Consider the following 12,954-nt stretch of genomic DNA (forward strand, 5'->3'; position numbering starts at 1 on the left):
CCACCTTCTCACTCCACACACCCCCCACCTTCTCACTCCACACACCCCCACCTTCTCACTCCACACCCCCACCCTCTCACTCCACACACCCACCTTCTCACTCCACACCCCCACCTTCTCACTCCACACACCCCCCCACCTTCTTACTCCACACACCCCCCACCTTCTCACTCCACACACCCCCCACCTTCTCACTCCACACACCCACCTTCTCACTGCACACCCCCCACCTTCTCACTCCACACACCCCCACCTTCTCACTCCACACACCCCCACCTTCTCACTTCACACACCCACCTTCTCACTGCACACACCCACCTTCTCACTCCACACACCCCCACCTTCTCACTCCACACCCCCACCTTCTCACTCCACACACCCACCTTCTCACTCCACACACCCCCCACCTTCTCACTCCACACACCCACCTTCTCACTCCACACACCCACCTTCTCACTCCACACACCCCCACCTTCTCACTCCACACACCCCCACCTTCTCACTCCACACACCCACCTTCTCACTCCACACCCCCCACCTTCTCACTCCACACCCCCCCACCTTCTCACTCCACACACCCACCTTCTCACTCCACACACCCCACCTTCTCACTCCACACACCCCCGCCTTCTCACTCCACACACCCCCACCTTCTCACTCCACACACCCCCCACCTTCTCACTCCACACCCCCACCTTCTCACTCCACACACCCCACCTTCTCACTCCACACACCCCCCACCTTCTCACTCCACACACCCACCTTCTCACTCCACACCCCCCACCTTCTCACTCCACACACCCCCACCTTCTCACTCCACACACACCCACCTTCTCACTCCACACACACCCACCTTCTCACTCCACACACACCCACCTTCTCACTCCACACACCCCCACCTTCTCACTCCACACCCACCTTCTCACTCCACACACCCGCCTTCTCACTCCACACACCCACCTTCTCACTCCACACACCCACCTTCTCACTCCACACACCCCCACCTTCTCACTCCACACCCCCACCTTCTCACTCCACACACCCCACCTTCTCACTCCACACACCCCCACCTTCTCACTCCACACACCCACCTTCTCACCGCACACACCCCCACCTTCTCACCCCACACACCCCCACCTTCTCACTCCACACACCCCCACCTTCTCACCCCACACCCCCACCTTCTCACTCTGATGTTTTCCCCCTGCTGGATATCGTCAGTGAGAACTGACTGAGCATCTTTAAGAAGTTGATGTATTTCGCCAACTTTTCAATGGAGAAAAACATTAGTGGAAGGGTTTCTGCTTCCTCCAGGTCGGTTAGCGTCCCTGCAGAATCCTGTAAATCGATATGTATTGGTTATTGTTGATAGAAGTTTGCTGGGTCGATGGTAAGGGTCTGGAAGCAAAGGAACAGAGTGGTATCCTCGTAAAGACAGCACACCGAACACTCTCAAACACCCAATGCGCGGAATTAAGCAATGAATTGTGCAAACAATTAGAAATATTAAACAGTTGATAACCAGAACTTGCAGCTACCGTGAGACCTCAGCCGCGAACCGAGTTCGACGCTGGGGGCTGGTAAACCCTAGCGGTTCAGTCTTCGTCCGCGGCCTCGGCCCCGGGTGGGGCCTTTTCTCCGCTCCGGCCCCCGGTCCCGCTCCACTCCGGCCCCTGATGGTCAGCCTGACTGAGCGTCCTTCTGTTGCAGCCTTCCTCCCCAGCAGCTTCTGCATGTACACCACGCTGGTGGCGATGACGGGCTGGTTCACCGAGAGGACCGCCGTGGCCGTGCTGGGCGTGGCCGCCGGAGCCATTGCGGGCTGGCCCTTCAGCGCTGCCCTTGGGTAAGATGTCGCGGGGGGGCGGGGGTGGTGTGGGGAACACCCGGGGGTGCTCTGTCTGTCTGAACGTGTACTGTCCGTCCTGGGGGAGTGTGGGGAACACCCGGGGGTGCTCTGTCTGTCTGAACGTGTACTGTCCGTCCTGGGGGAGTGTGGGGAACACCCGGGGGTGCTCTGTCTGTCTGAATGTGTAACGTTCGTCCTGGGGGAGTGTGGGGGACACCCGGGGGTGCTCTGTCTGTCTGAACGTGTACTGTCTGTCCTGGGGGAGTGTCGGGAACACCCGGGGGTGCTCTGTCTGTCTGAACGTGTACTGTCCGTCCTGGGGGAGTGTGGGGAACACCCGGGGGTGCTCTGTCTGTCCAGACGTGTACTGTCTGTCCTGGGGGAGTGTGGGGAACACCCGGGGGTGCTCTGTCTGTCCGGACGTGTACTGTCCGTCCTGGGTGAGTGTGGGGGAACACCCGGGGGTGCTCTGTCTGTCTGAACGTGTACTGTCTGTCCTGGGGGAGTGTCGGGAACACCCGGGGGTGCTCTGTCTGTCTGAACGTGTACTGTCCGTCCTGGGGGAGTGTCGGGAACACCCGGGGGTGCTCTGTCTGTCTGAACGTGTAATGTTCGTCCTGGTGGAGTGTGGGGAACACCCGGGGGTGCTCTGTCTGTCTGAACGTGTACTGTCTGTCCTGGGGGAGTGTGGGGAACACCCGGGGGTGCTCTGTCTGTCTGAACGTGTACTGTCTGTCCCGGGGGAGTGTGGGGAACACCCGGGGGTGCTCTGTCTGTCTGAACGTGTACTGTCTGTCCCAGGGGAGTGTGGGGAACACCCGGGGGTGCTCTGTCTGTCTGAATGTGTACTGTCTGTCCTGGGGGAGTGTGGGGAGCACCCGGGGGCTCTCTGTCTGTCTGAACGTGTACTGTCCATCCTTGGAGAGTGTCGGGAACACCCGGGGGTGCTCTGTCTGTCTGAACGTGCAATGTCCGTCCCGGGGGAGTGTGGGGAACACCCGGGGGTGCTCTGTCTGTCTGAATGTGTACTGTCTGTCCTGGGGGAGTGTGGGGAACACCCGGGGGTGCTCTGTCTGTCTGAATGTGTACTGTCCATCCTGGGAGAGTGTCGGGAACACTCGGGGGTGCTCTGTCTGTCTGAATGTGTGCTGTCCATCCTGGGAGAGTGTCGGGAACACCCGGGGGTGCTCTGTCTGTCTGAACGTGTACTGTTTGTCCTGGTAGAGTGTGGGGAACACCCGGGGGTGCTCTGTCTGTCTGAATGTGTACTGTCCGTCCTGGGAGAGTGTCGGGAACACCCGGGGGTGCTCTGTCTGTCTGAATGTGTACTGTCCATCCTGGGAGAGTGTCGGGAACACCCGGGGGTGCTCTGTCTGTCCGGACATGTACTGTCCGTCTTGGGGGAGTGTGGGGAACACCCGGGGGTTCTCTGTCTGTCTGAATGTGTACTGTCCGTCTTGGGGGAGTGTGGGGAACACCCGGGGGCTCTCTGTCTGTCTGAACGTGCAATGTCCATCCTGGGAGAGTGTCGGGAACACCCGGGGGTGCTCTGTCTGTCTGAACATGTACTGTCCGTCTTGGGGGAGTGTGGGGAACACCCGGGGGTGCTCTGTCTGTCTGAACGTGTACTGTCCATCCTGGGAGAGTGTCGGGAACACCCGGGGGTGCTCTGTCTGTCTGAACATGTACTGTCTGTCCTGGGAGAGTGTCGGGAACACCCGGGGGTGCTCTGTCTGTCTGAACTTGCAATGTCCGTCCTGGGGGAGTGTGGGGAACACCCGGGGGTGCTCTGTCTGTCTGAACGTGTAATGTTTGTCCTGGTAGAGTGTCGGGAACACCCGGGGGTGCTCTGTCTGTCTGAACGTGTACTGTCCGTCCCGGGGGAGTGTGGGGAACACCCGAGGGTGCTCTGTCTGTCTGAACGTGCAATGTCCGTCCCGGGGGAGTGTGGGGAACACCCGGGGGTGCTCTGTCTGTCTGAATGTGTAGTGTTCGTCCTGGGGGAGTGTGGGGAACACCCGGGGGTGCTCTGTCTGTCCGGACGTGTACTGTCCGTCCTGGGGGAGTGTGGGGGACACCCAGGGGTGCTCTGTCTGTTTGAATGTGTAATGTCCGTCCTGGGGGAGTGTGGGGAACACCCGGGTGTGCTCTGTCTGTCTGAATGTGTAATGTTTGTCCTGGTAGAGTGTCGGGAACACCCGGGGGTGCTCTGTCTGTCCGGACGTGTACTGTCTGTCCTGGGGGAGTGTGGGGAACACCCGAGGGTGCTCTGTCTGTCTGAACGTGCAATGTGTTCCTGGGGGAGTGTTGGGGGAACACCCGGGGGTGCTCTGTCTGTCTGAATGTGTAATGTTCGTCCTGGGGGAGTGTGGGGAACACCCGGGGGTGCTCTGTCTGTCTGAATGTGTAATGTTCGTCCTGGGGGAGTGTGGGGGACACCCGGGGGTGCTCTGTCTGTCTGAATGTGTACTGTCTGTCCTGGGGGAGTGTGGGGAACACCCGGGGGTGCTCTGTCTGTCCGGACGTGTACTGTCTGTCCCGGGGGAGTGTGGGGAACACCCGGGGGTGCTCTGTCTGTCTGTCTGAACGTGTACTGTTTGTCCTGGGGGAGTGTGGGGAACACCCGGGTGTGCTCTGTCTGTCTGAACGTGTACTGTCCGTCCCGGGGGAGTGTGGGGAACACCCGAGGGTGCTCTGTCTGTCTGAATGTGTAATGTTTGTCCTGGTAGAGTGTCGGGAACACCCGGGGGTGCTCTGTCTGTCTGAACGTGTACTGTCTGTCCTGGGGGAGTGTGGGGAACACCCGGGGGTGCTCTGTCTGTCTGAATGTGTAATGTTTGTCCTGGGGGAGTGTGGGGAACACCCGGGGGTGCTCTGTCTGTCTGAACGTGTACTGTCTGTCCTGGGGGAGTGTGGGGAACACCCGAGGGTGCTCTGTCTGTCTGAACGTGCAATGTTTTCCTGGGGGAGTGTTGGGGGAACACCCGGGGGTGCTCTGTCTGTCTGTCTGAACGTGTACTGTCTGTCCTGGGGGAGTGTGGGGAACACCCGGGGGTGCTCTGTCTGTCTGAACGTGCAATATTTTCCTGGGGGAGTGTTGGGGGACACCCGGGGGTGCTCTGTCTGTCTGAACGTGTACTGTCTGTCCTGGGGGAGTGTGGGGAACACCCGGGGGTGCTCTGTCTGTCTGTCTGAACGTGTACTGTCTGTCCTGGGGGAGTGTGGGGAACACCCGGGGGTGCTCTGTCTGTCTGAACGTGCAATGTTTTCCTGGGGGAGTGTTGGGGGACACCCGGGGGTGCTCTGTCTGTCTGTCTGAACGTGTACTGTCTGTCCTGGGGGAGTGTGGGGAACACCCGGGGGTGCTCTGTCTGTCTGAATGTGTAATGTTCGTCCTGGGGGAGTGTGGGGAACACCCGGGGGTGCTCTGTCTGTCTGAACGTGTACTGTCTGTCCTGGGGGAGTGTGGGGAACACCCGAGGGTGCTCTGTCTGTCTGAACGTGCAATGTTTTCCTGGGGGAGTGTTGGGGGAACACCCGGGGGTGCTCTGTCTGTCTGTCTGAACGTGTACTGTCTGTCCTGGGGGAGTGTGGGGAACACCCGGGGGTGCTCTGTCTGTCTGAACGTGCAATGTTTTCCTGGGGGAGTGTTGGGGGACACCCGGGGGTGCTCTGTCTGTCTGAACGTGTACTGTCTGTCCTGGGGGAGTGTGGGGAACACCCGGGGGTGCTCTGTCTGTCTGAACGTGCAATGTTTTCCTGGGGGAGTGTTGGGGGACACCCGGGGGTGCTCTGTCTGTCTGAACGTGCAATGTTTTCCTGGGGGAGTGTTGGGGGACACCCGAGGGTGCTCTGTCTGTCTGAACGTGTACTGTCTGTCCTGGGGGAGTGTGGGGAACACCCGGGGGTGCTCTGTCTGTCTGAACGTGCAATGTTTTCCTGGGGGAGTGTTGGGGGACACCCGGGGGTGCTCTGTCTGTCTGAACGTGTACTGTCTGTCCTGGGGGAGTGTGGGGAACACCCGAGGGTGCTCTGTCTGTCTGAACGTGCAATGTTTTCCTGGGGGAGTGTTGGGGGACACCCGGGGGTGCTCTGTCTGTCTGAACGTGTACTGTCTGTCCTGGGGGAGTGTGGGGAACACCCGAGGGTGCTCTGTCTGTCTGAACGTGCAATGTTTTCCTGGGGGAGTGTTGGGGGACACCCGAGGGTGCTCTGTCTGTCTGAACGTGTACTGTCTGTCCTGGGGGAGTGTGGGGAACACCCGGGGGTGCTCTGTCTGTCTGAACGTGCAATGTTTTCCTGGGGGAGTGTCGGGGGACACCCGGGGGTGCTCTGTCTGTCTGTCTGAACGTGTACTGTCTGTCCTGGGGGAGTGTGGGGGACACCCGGGGGTGCTCTGTCTGTCTGAACGTGCAATGTTTTCCTGGGGGAGTGTTGGGGGAACACCCGGGGGTGCTCTGTCTGTCTGTCTGAACGTGTACTGTCTGTCCTGGGGGAGTGTGGGGAACACCCGAGGGTGCTCTGTCTGTCTGAACGTGCAATGTTTTCCTGGGGGAGTGTTGGGGGAACACCCGGGGGTGCTCTGTCTGTCTGTCTGAACGTGTACTGTCTGTCCTGGGGGAGTGTGGGGAACACCCGAGGGTGCTCTGTCTGTCTGAACGTGCAATGTTTTCCTGGGGGAGTGTTGGGGGGACACCCGGGGGTGCTCTGTCTGTCTGAACGTGTACTGTCTGTCCTGGGGGAGTGTGGGGAACACCCGAGGGTGCTCTGTCTGTCTGAACGTGCAATGTTTTCCTGGGGGAGTGTTGGGGGGACACCCGGGGGTGCTCTGTCTGTCTGAACGTGTACTGTCTGTCCTGGGGGAGTGTGGGGAACACCCGAGGGTGCTCTGTCTGTCTGAACGTGCAATGTTTTCCTGGGGGAGTGTTGGGGGACACCCGGGGGTGCTCTGTCTGTCTGAACGTGCAATGTTTTCCTGGGGGAGTGTTGGGGAACACCCGGGGGTGCTCTGTCTGTCTGAACGTGCAATGTTTTCCTGGGGGAGTGTTGGGGAACACCCGGGGGTGCTCTGTCTGTCTGTCTGAACGTGTACTGTCTGTCCTGGGGGAGTGTGGGGAACACCCGGGGGTGCTCTGTCTGTCTGAACGTGCAATGTTTTCCTGGGGGAGTGTTGGGGAACACCCGGGGGTGCTCTGTCTGTCTGTCTGAACGTGTACTGTCTGTCCTGGGGGAGTGTGGGGAACACCCGGGGGTGCTCTGTCTGTCTGTCTGAACGTGTACTGTCTGTCCTGGGGGAGTGTGGGGAACACCCGGGGGTGCTCTGTCTGTCTGAACGTGCAATGTTTTCCTGGGGGAGTGTTGGGGTACACCCGGGGGTGCTCTGTCTGTCTGTCTGAACGTGTACTGTCTGTCCTGGGGGAGTGTGGGGAACACCCGGGGGTGCTCTGTCTGTCTGAACGTGCAATGTTTTCCTGGGGGAGTGTGGGGAACACCCGGGGGTGCTCTGTCTGTCTGAACGTGTACTGTCTGTCCTGGGGGAGTGTGGGGAACACCCGGGGGTGCTCTGTCTGTCTGTCTGAACGTGTACTGTCTGTCCTGGGGGAGTGTTGGGGGAACACCCGGGGGTGCTCTGTCTGTCTGTCTGAACGTGTACTGTCTGTCCTGGGGGAGTGTTGGGGGAACACCCGGGGGTGCTCTGTCTGTCTGTCTGAACGTGTACTGTCTGTCCTGGGGGAGTGTGGGGAACACCCGGGGGTGCTCTGTCTGTCTGTCTGAACGTGTACTGTCTGTCCTGGGGGAGTGTTGGGGGAACACCCGGGGGTGCTCTGTCTGTCTGTCTGAACGTGTACTGTCTGTCCTGGGGGAGTGTTGGGGGAACACCCGGGGGTGCTCTGTCTGTCTGAACGTGTACTGTCTGTCCTGGGGGAGTGTTGGGGGAACACCCGGGGGTGCTCTGTCTGTCTGAACGTGTACTGTCTGTCCTGGGGGAGTGTTGGGGGAACACCCGGGGGTGCTCTGTCTGTCTGTCTGAACGTGTACTGTCTGTCCTGGGGGAGTGTTGGGGGAACACCCGGGGGTGCTCTGTCTGTCTGTCTGAACGTGTACTGTCTGTCCTGGGGGAGTGTGGGGAACACCCGGGGGTGCTCTGTCTGTCTGAATGTGTACTGTCTGTCCTGGGGGAGTGTCGGGAACACCCGGGGGTGCTCTGTCTGTCTGAACGTGTACTGTCCGTCCTGGGGGAGTGTCGGGAACACCCGGGGGTGCTCTGTCTGTCTGAACGTGCAATGTCCGTCCTGGGGGAGTGTGGGGAACACCCGGGGGTGCTCTGTCTGTCTGAATGTGTACTGTCTGTCCTGGGGGAGTGTGGGGAACACCCGGGGGCTCTCTGTCTGTCTGAACGTGTACTGTCTGTCCCGGGGGAGTGTGGGGAACACCCGGGGGTGCTCTGTCTGTCTGAATGTGTACTGTCTGTCCCGGGGGAGTGTGGGGGAACACCCGGGGGCTCTCTGTCTGTCTGAACGTGTACTGTCTGTCCTGGGGGAGTGTGGGGAACACCCGGGGGTGCTCTGTCTGTCTGAACGTGTACTGTCTGTCCTGGGGGAGTGTCGGGAACACCCGGGGGTGCTCTGTCTGTCTGAACGTGTACTGTCCGTCCTGGGGGAGTGTCGGGAACACCCGGGGGTGCTCTGTCTGTCTGAACGTGCAATGTCCGTCCCGGGGGAGTGTGGGGAACACCCGGGGGTGCTCTGTCTGTCTGTCTGAACGTGTACTGTCTGTCCTGGGGGAGTGTGGGGAACACCCGGGGGTGCTCTGTCTGTCTGAACGTGTACTGTCTGTCCTGGGGGAGTGTTGGGGGAACACCCGGGGGTGCTCTGTCTGTCTGAATGTGTGCTGTCCATCCTGGGGGAGTGTGGGGAACACCCGGGGGTGCTCTGTCTGTCTGAACGTGTACTGTCCATCCTTGGAGAGTGTCGGGAACACCCGGGGGTGCTCTGTCTGTCTGAACGTGTACTGTCTGTCCTGGGGGAGTGTGGGGAGCACCCGGGGGCTCTCTGTCTGTCTGAACGTGTACTGTCCGTCCTGGGGGAGTGTCGGGAACACCCGGGGGTGCTCTGTCTGTCTGAACGTGCAATGTCCGTCCCGGGGGAGTGTGGGGAACACCCGGGGGTGCTCTGTCTGTCTGTCTGAACGTGTACTGTCTGTCCTGGGGGAGTGTGGGGAACACCCGGGGGTGCTCTGTCTGTCTGAACGTGTACTGTCTGTCCTGGGGGAGTGTTGGGGGAACACCCGGGGGTGCTCTGTCTGTCTGAATGTGTACTGTCTGTCCTGGTGGAGTGTGGGGAACACCCGGGGGTGCTCTGTCTGTCTGAACGTGTACTGTCTGTCCTGGGGGAGTGTTGGGGGAACACCCGGGGGTGCTCTGTCTGTCTGAACGTGTACTGTCTGTCCTGGGGGAGTGTGGGGAACACCCGGGGGTGCTCTGTCTGTCTGAATGTGTACTGTCTGTCCTGGTAGAGTGTGGGGAACACCCGGGGGTGCTCTGTCTGTCTGAACGTGTACTGTCTGTCCTGGGGGAGTGTTGGGGGAATACCCGGGGGTGCTCTGTCTGTCTGAATGTGTACTGTCTGTCCTGGTAGAGTGTGGGGAACACCCGGGGGTGCTCTGTCTGTCTGAACGTGTACTGTCTGTCCTGGGGGAGTGTGGGGAACACCCGGGGGTGCTCTGTCTGTCTGAATGTGTACTGTCTGTCCTGGGGGAGTGTTGGGGGAACACCCGGGGGTGCTCTGTCTGTCTGAACGTGTACTGTCTGTCCTGGGGGAGTGTGGGGAACACCCGGGGGTGCTCTGTCTGTCTGAACGTGTACTGTCTGTCTTGGGGAGTGTGGGGAACACCCGGGGGTGCTCTGTCTGTCTGAACGTGTACTGTCCGTCTTGGGGTAGTGTGGGGAACACCCGGGGGTGCTCTGTCTGTCTGAATGTGTACTGTCTGTCCTGGGGGAGTGTGGGGAACACCCGGGGGTGCTCTGTCTGTCTGAATGTGTACTGTCTGTCCTGGGGGAGTGTTGGGGGAACACCCGGGGGTGCTCTGTCTGTCTGAACGTGTACTGTCTGTCTTGGGGAGTGTGGGGAACACCCGGGGGTGCTCTGTCTGTCTGAACGTGTACTGTCTGTCTTGGGGGAGTGTGGGGAACACCCGGGGGTGCTCTGTCTGTCTGAACGTGTACTGTCTGTCCTGGGGGAGTGTGGGGAACACCCGGGGGTGCTCTGTCTGTCTGAATGTGTAATGTTTGTCCTGGGGGAGTGTGGGGAACACCCGGGGGTGCTCTGTCTGTCTGAACGTGTACTGTCTGTCCTGGGGGAGTGTGGGGAACACCCGGGGGTGCTCTGTCTGTCTGAACGTGTACTGTCTGTCTTGGGGGAGTGTGGGGAACACCCGGGGGTGCTCTGTCTGTCTGAACGTGTACTGTCCGTCTTGGGGGAGTGTGGGGAACACCCGGGGGTGCTCTGTCTGTCTGAATGTGTACTGTCTGTCCTGGTAGAGTGTGGGGAACACCCGGGGGTGCTCTGTCTGTCTGAACGTGTACTGTCTGTCCTGGGGGAGTGTTGGGGGAACACCCGGGGGTGCTCTGTCTGTCTGAATGTGTACTGTCTGTCCTGGTAGAGTGTGGGGAACACCCGGGGGTGCTCTGTCTGTCTGAACGTGTACTGTCTGTCCTGGGGGAGTGTGGGGAACACCCGGGGGTGCTCTGTCTGTCTGAATGTGTACTGTCTGTCCTGGGGGAGTGTTGGGGGAACACCCGGGGGTGCTCTGTCTGTCTGAACGTGTACTGTCTGTCCTGGGGGAGTGTGGGGAACACCCGGGGGTGCTCTGTCTGTCTGAACGTGTACTGTCTGTCTTGGGGGAGTGTGGGGAACACCCGGGGGTGCTCTGTCTGTCTGAACGTGTACTGTCCGTCTTGGGGGAGTGTGGGGAACACCCGGGGGTGCTCTGTCTGTCTGAATGTGTACTGTCTGTCCTGGGGGAGTGTGGGGAACACCCGGGGGTGCTCTGTCTGTCTGAATGTGTACTGTCTGTCCTGGGGGAGTGTTGGGGGAACACCCGGGGGTGCTCTGTCTGTCTGAACGTGTACTGTCTGTCCTGGGGGAGTGTGGGGAACACCCGGGGGTGCTCTGTCTGTCTGAACGTGTACTGTCTGTCTTGGGGGAGTGTGGGGAACACCCGGGGGTGCTCTGTCTGTCTGAACGTGTACTGTCCGTCTTGGGGGAGTGTCGGGAACACCCGGGGGTGCTCTGTCTGTCTGAATGTGTAATGTTTGTCCTGGTGGAGTGTGGGGAACACCCGGGGGTGCTCTGTCTGTCTGAACGTGTACTGTCTGTCCTGGGGGAGTGTGGGGAACACCCGGGGGTGCTCTGTCTGTCTGAACGTGTACTGTCTGTCTTGGGGGAGTGTGGGGAACACCCGGGGGTGCTCTGTCGGTCTGAACGTGTACTGTCCGTCTTGGGGGAGTGTGGGGAACACCCGGGGGTGCTCTGTCTGTCTGAACGTGTACTGTCCGTCTTGGGGGAGTGTGGGGAACACCCGGGGGTGCTCTGTCTGTCTGAATGTGTACTGTCTGTCCTGGGGGAGTGTGGGGAGCACCCGGGGGTGCTCTGTCTGTCTGAACGTGTACTGTCTGTCCTGGGGGAGTGTGGGGAACACCCGGGGGTGCTCTGTCTGTCTGAATGTGTACTGTCTGTCCTGGGGGAGTGTTGGGGGAACACCCGGGGGTGCTCTGTCTGTCTGAACGTGTACTGTCTGTCCTGGGGGAGTGTGGGGAACACCCGGGGGTGCTCTGTCTGTCTGAACGTGTACTGTCTGTCTTGGGGAGTGTGGGGAACACCCGGGGGTGCTCTGTCTGTCTGAACGTGTACTGTCCGTCTTGGGGTAGTGTGGGGAACACCCGGGGGTGCTCTGTCTGTCTGAATGTGTACTGTCTGTCCTGGGGGAGTGTGGGGAACACCCGGGGGTGCTCTGTCTGTCTGAATGTGTACTGTCTGTCCTGGGGGAGTGTTGGGGGAACACCCGGGGGTGCTCTGTCTGTCTGAACGTGTACTGTCTGTCCTGGGGGAGTGTGGGGAACACCCGGGGGTGCTCTGTCTGTCTGAACGTGTACTGTCTGTCTTGGGGGAGTGTGGGGAACACCCGGGGGTGCTCTGTCTGTCTGAACGTGTACTGTCCGTCTTGGGGGAGTGTCGGGAACACCCGGGGGTGCTCTGTCTGTCTGAATGTGTAATGTTTGTCCTGGTGGAGTGTGGGGAACACCCGGGGGTGCTCTGTCTGTCTGAACGTGTACTGTCTGTCCTGGGGGAGTGTGGGGAACACCCGGGGGTGCTCTGTCTGTCTGAACGTGTACTGTCTGTCTTGGGGGAGTGTGGGGAACACCCGGGGGTGCTCTGTCTGTCTGAACGTGTACTGTCCGTCTTGGGGGAGTGTGGGGAACACCCGGGGGTGCTCTGTCTGTCTGAATGTGTACTGTCTGTCCTGGTAGAGTGTGGGGAACACCCGGGGGTGCTCTGTCTGTCTGAACGTGTACTGTCTGTCCTGGGGGAGTGTTGGGGGAACACCCGGGGGTGCTCTGTCTGTCTGAATGTGTACTGTCTGTCCTGGTAGAGTGTGGGGAACACCCGGGGGTGCTCTGTGTGTCTGAACGTGTACTGTCTGTCCTGGGGGAGTGTGGGGAACACCCGGGGGTGCTCTGTCTGTCTGAATGTGTACTGTCTGTCCTGGGGGAGTGTTGGGGGAACACCCGGGGGTGCTCTGTCTGTCTGAACGTGTACTGTCTGTCCTGGGGGAGTGTGGGGAACACCCGGGGGTGCTCTGTCTGTCTGAACGTGTACTGTCTGTCTTGGGGGAGTGTGGGGAACACCCGGGGGTGCTCTGTCTGTCTGAACGTGTACTGTCCGTCTTGGGGGAGTGTGGGGAACACCCGGGGGTGCTCTGTCTGTCTGAATGTGTACTGTCTGTCCTGGGGGAGTGTGGGGAACACCCGGGGGTGCTCTGTCTGTCTGAATGTGTACTGTCTGTCCTGGGGGAGTGTTGGGGGAACACCCGGGGGTGCTCTGTCT

At 60.2% G+C, this 12,954-nt stretch overlaps 1 protein-coding gene across 2 annotated transcripts in view; it reads left to right on the plus strand.

Moving 5' to 3' along the window:
- Positions 1-1,712: 1,712 nt before the first annotated feature.
- alg9 (ALG9 alpha-1,2-mannosyltransferase) overlaps positions 1,713-12,954 on the plus strand; it is a 286,532-nt gene continuing 275,290 nt past the window's right edge. For both annotated transcript variants that reach the window (XM_063038754.1, XM_063038755.1), the window contains exon 1: positions 1,713-1,846. In XM_063038754.1, the coding sequence (XP_062894824.1) occupies positions 1,734-1,846 (113 nt within the window). In that variant the 5' untranslated portion in view covers positions 1,713-1,733. The remainder of the gene's footprint in view (positions 1,847-12,954) is intronic.

Source organism: Mobula hypostoma, chromosome X2, assembly GCF_963921235.1.
Source record: "Mobula hypostoma chromosome X2, sMobHyp1.1, whole genome shotgun sequence".
In the NCBI taxonomy this organism is placed as follows: Eukaryota; Metazoa; Chordata; class Chondrichthyes; order Myliobatiformes; family Myliobatidae; genus Mobula; species Mobula hypostoma.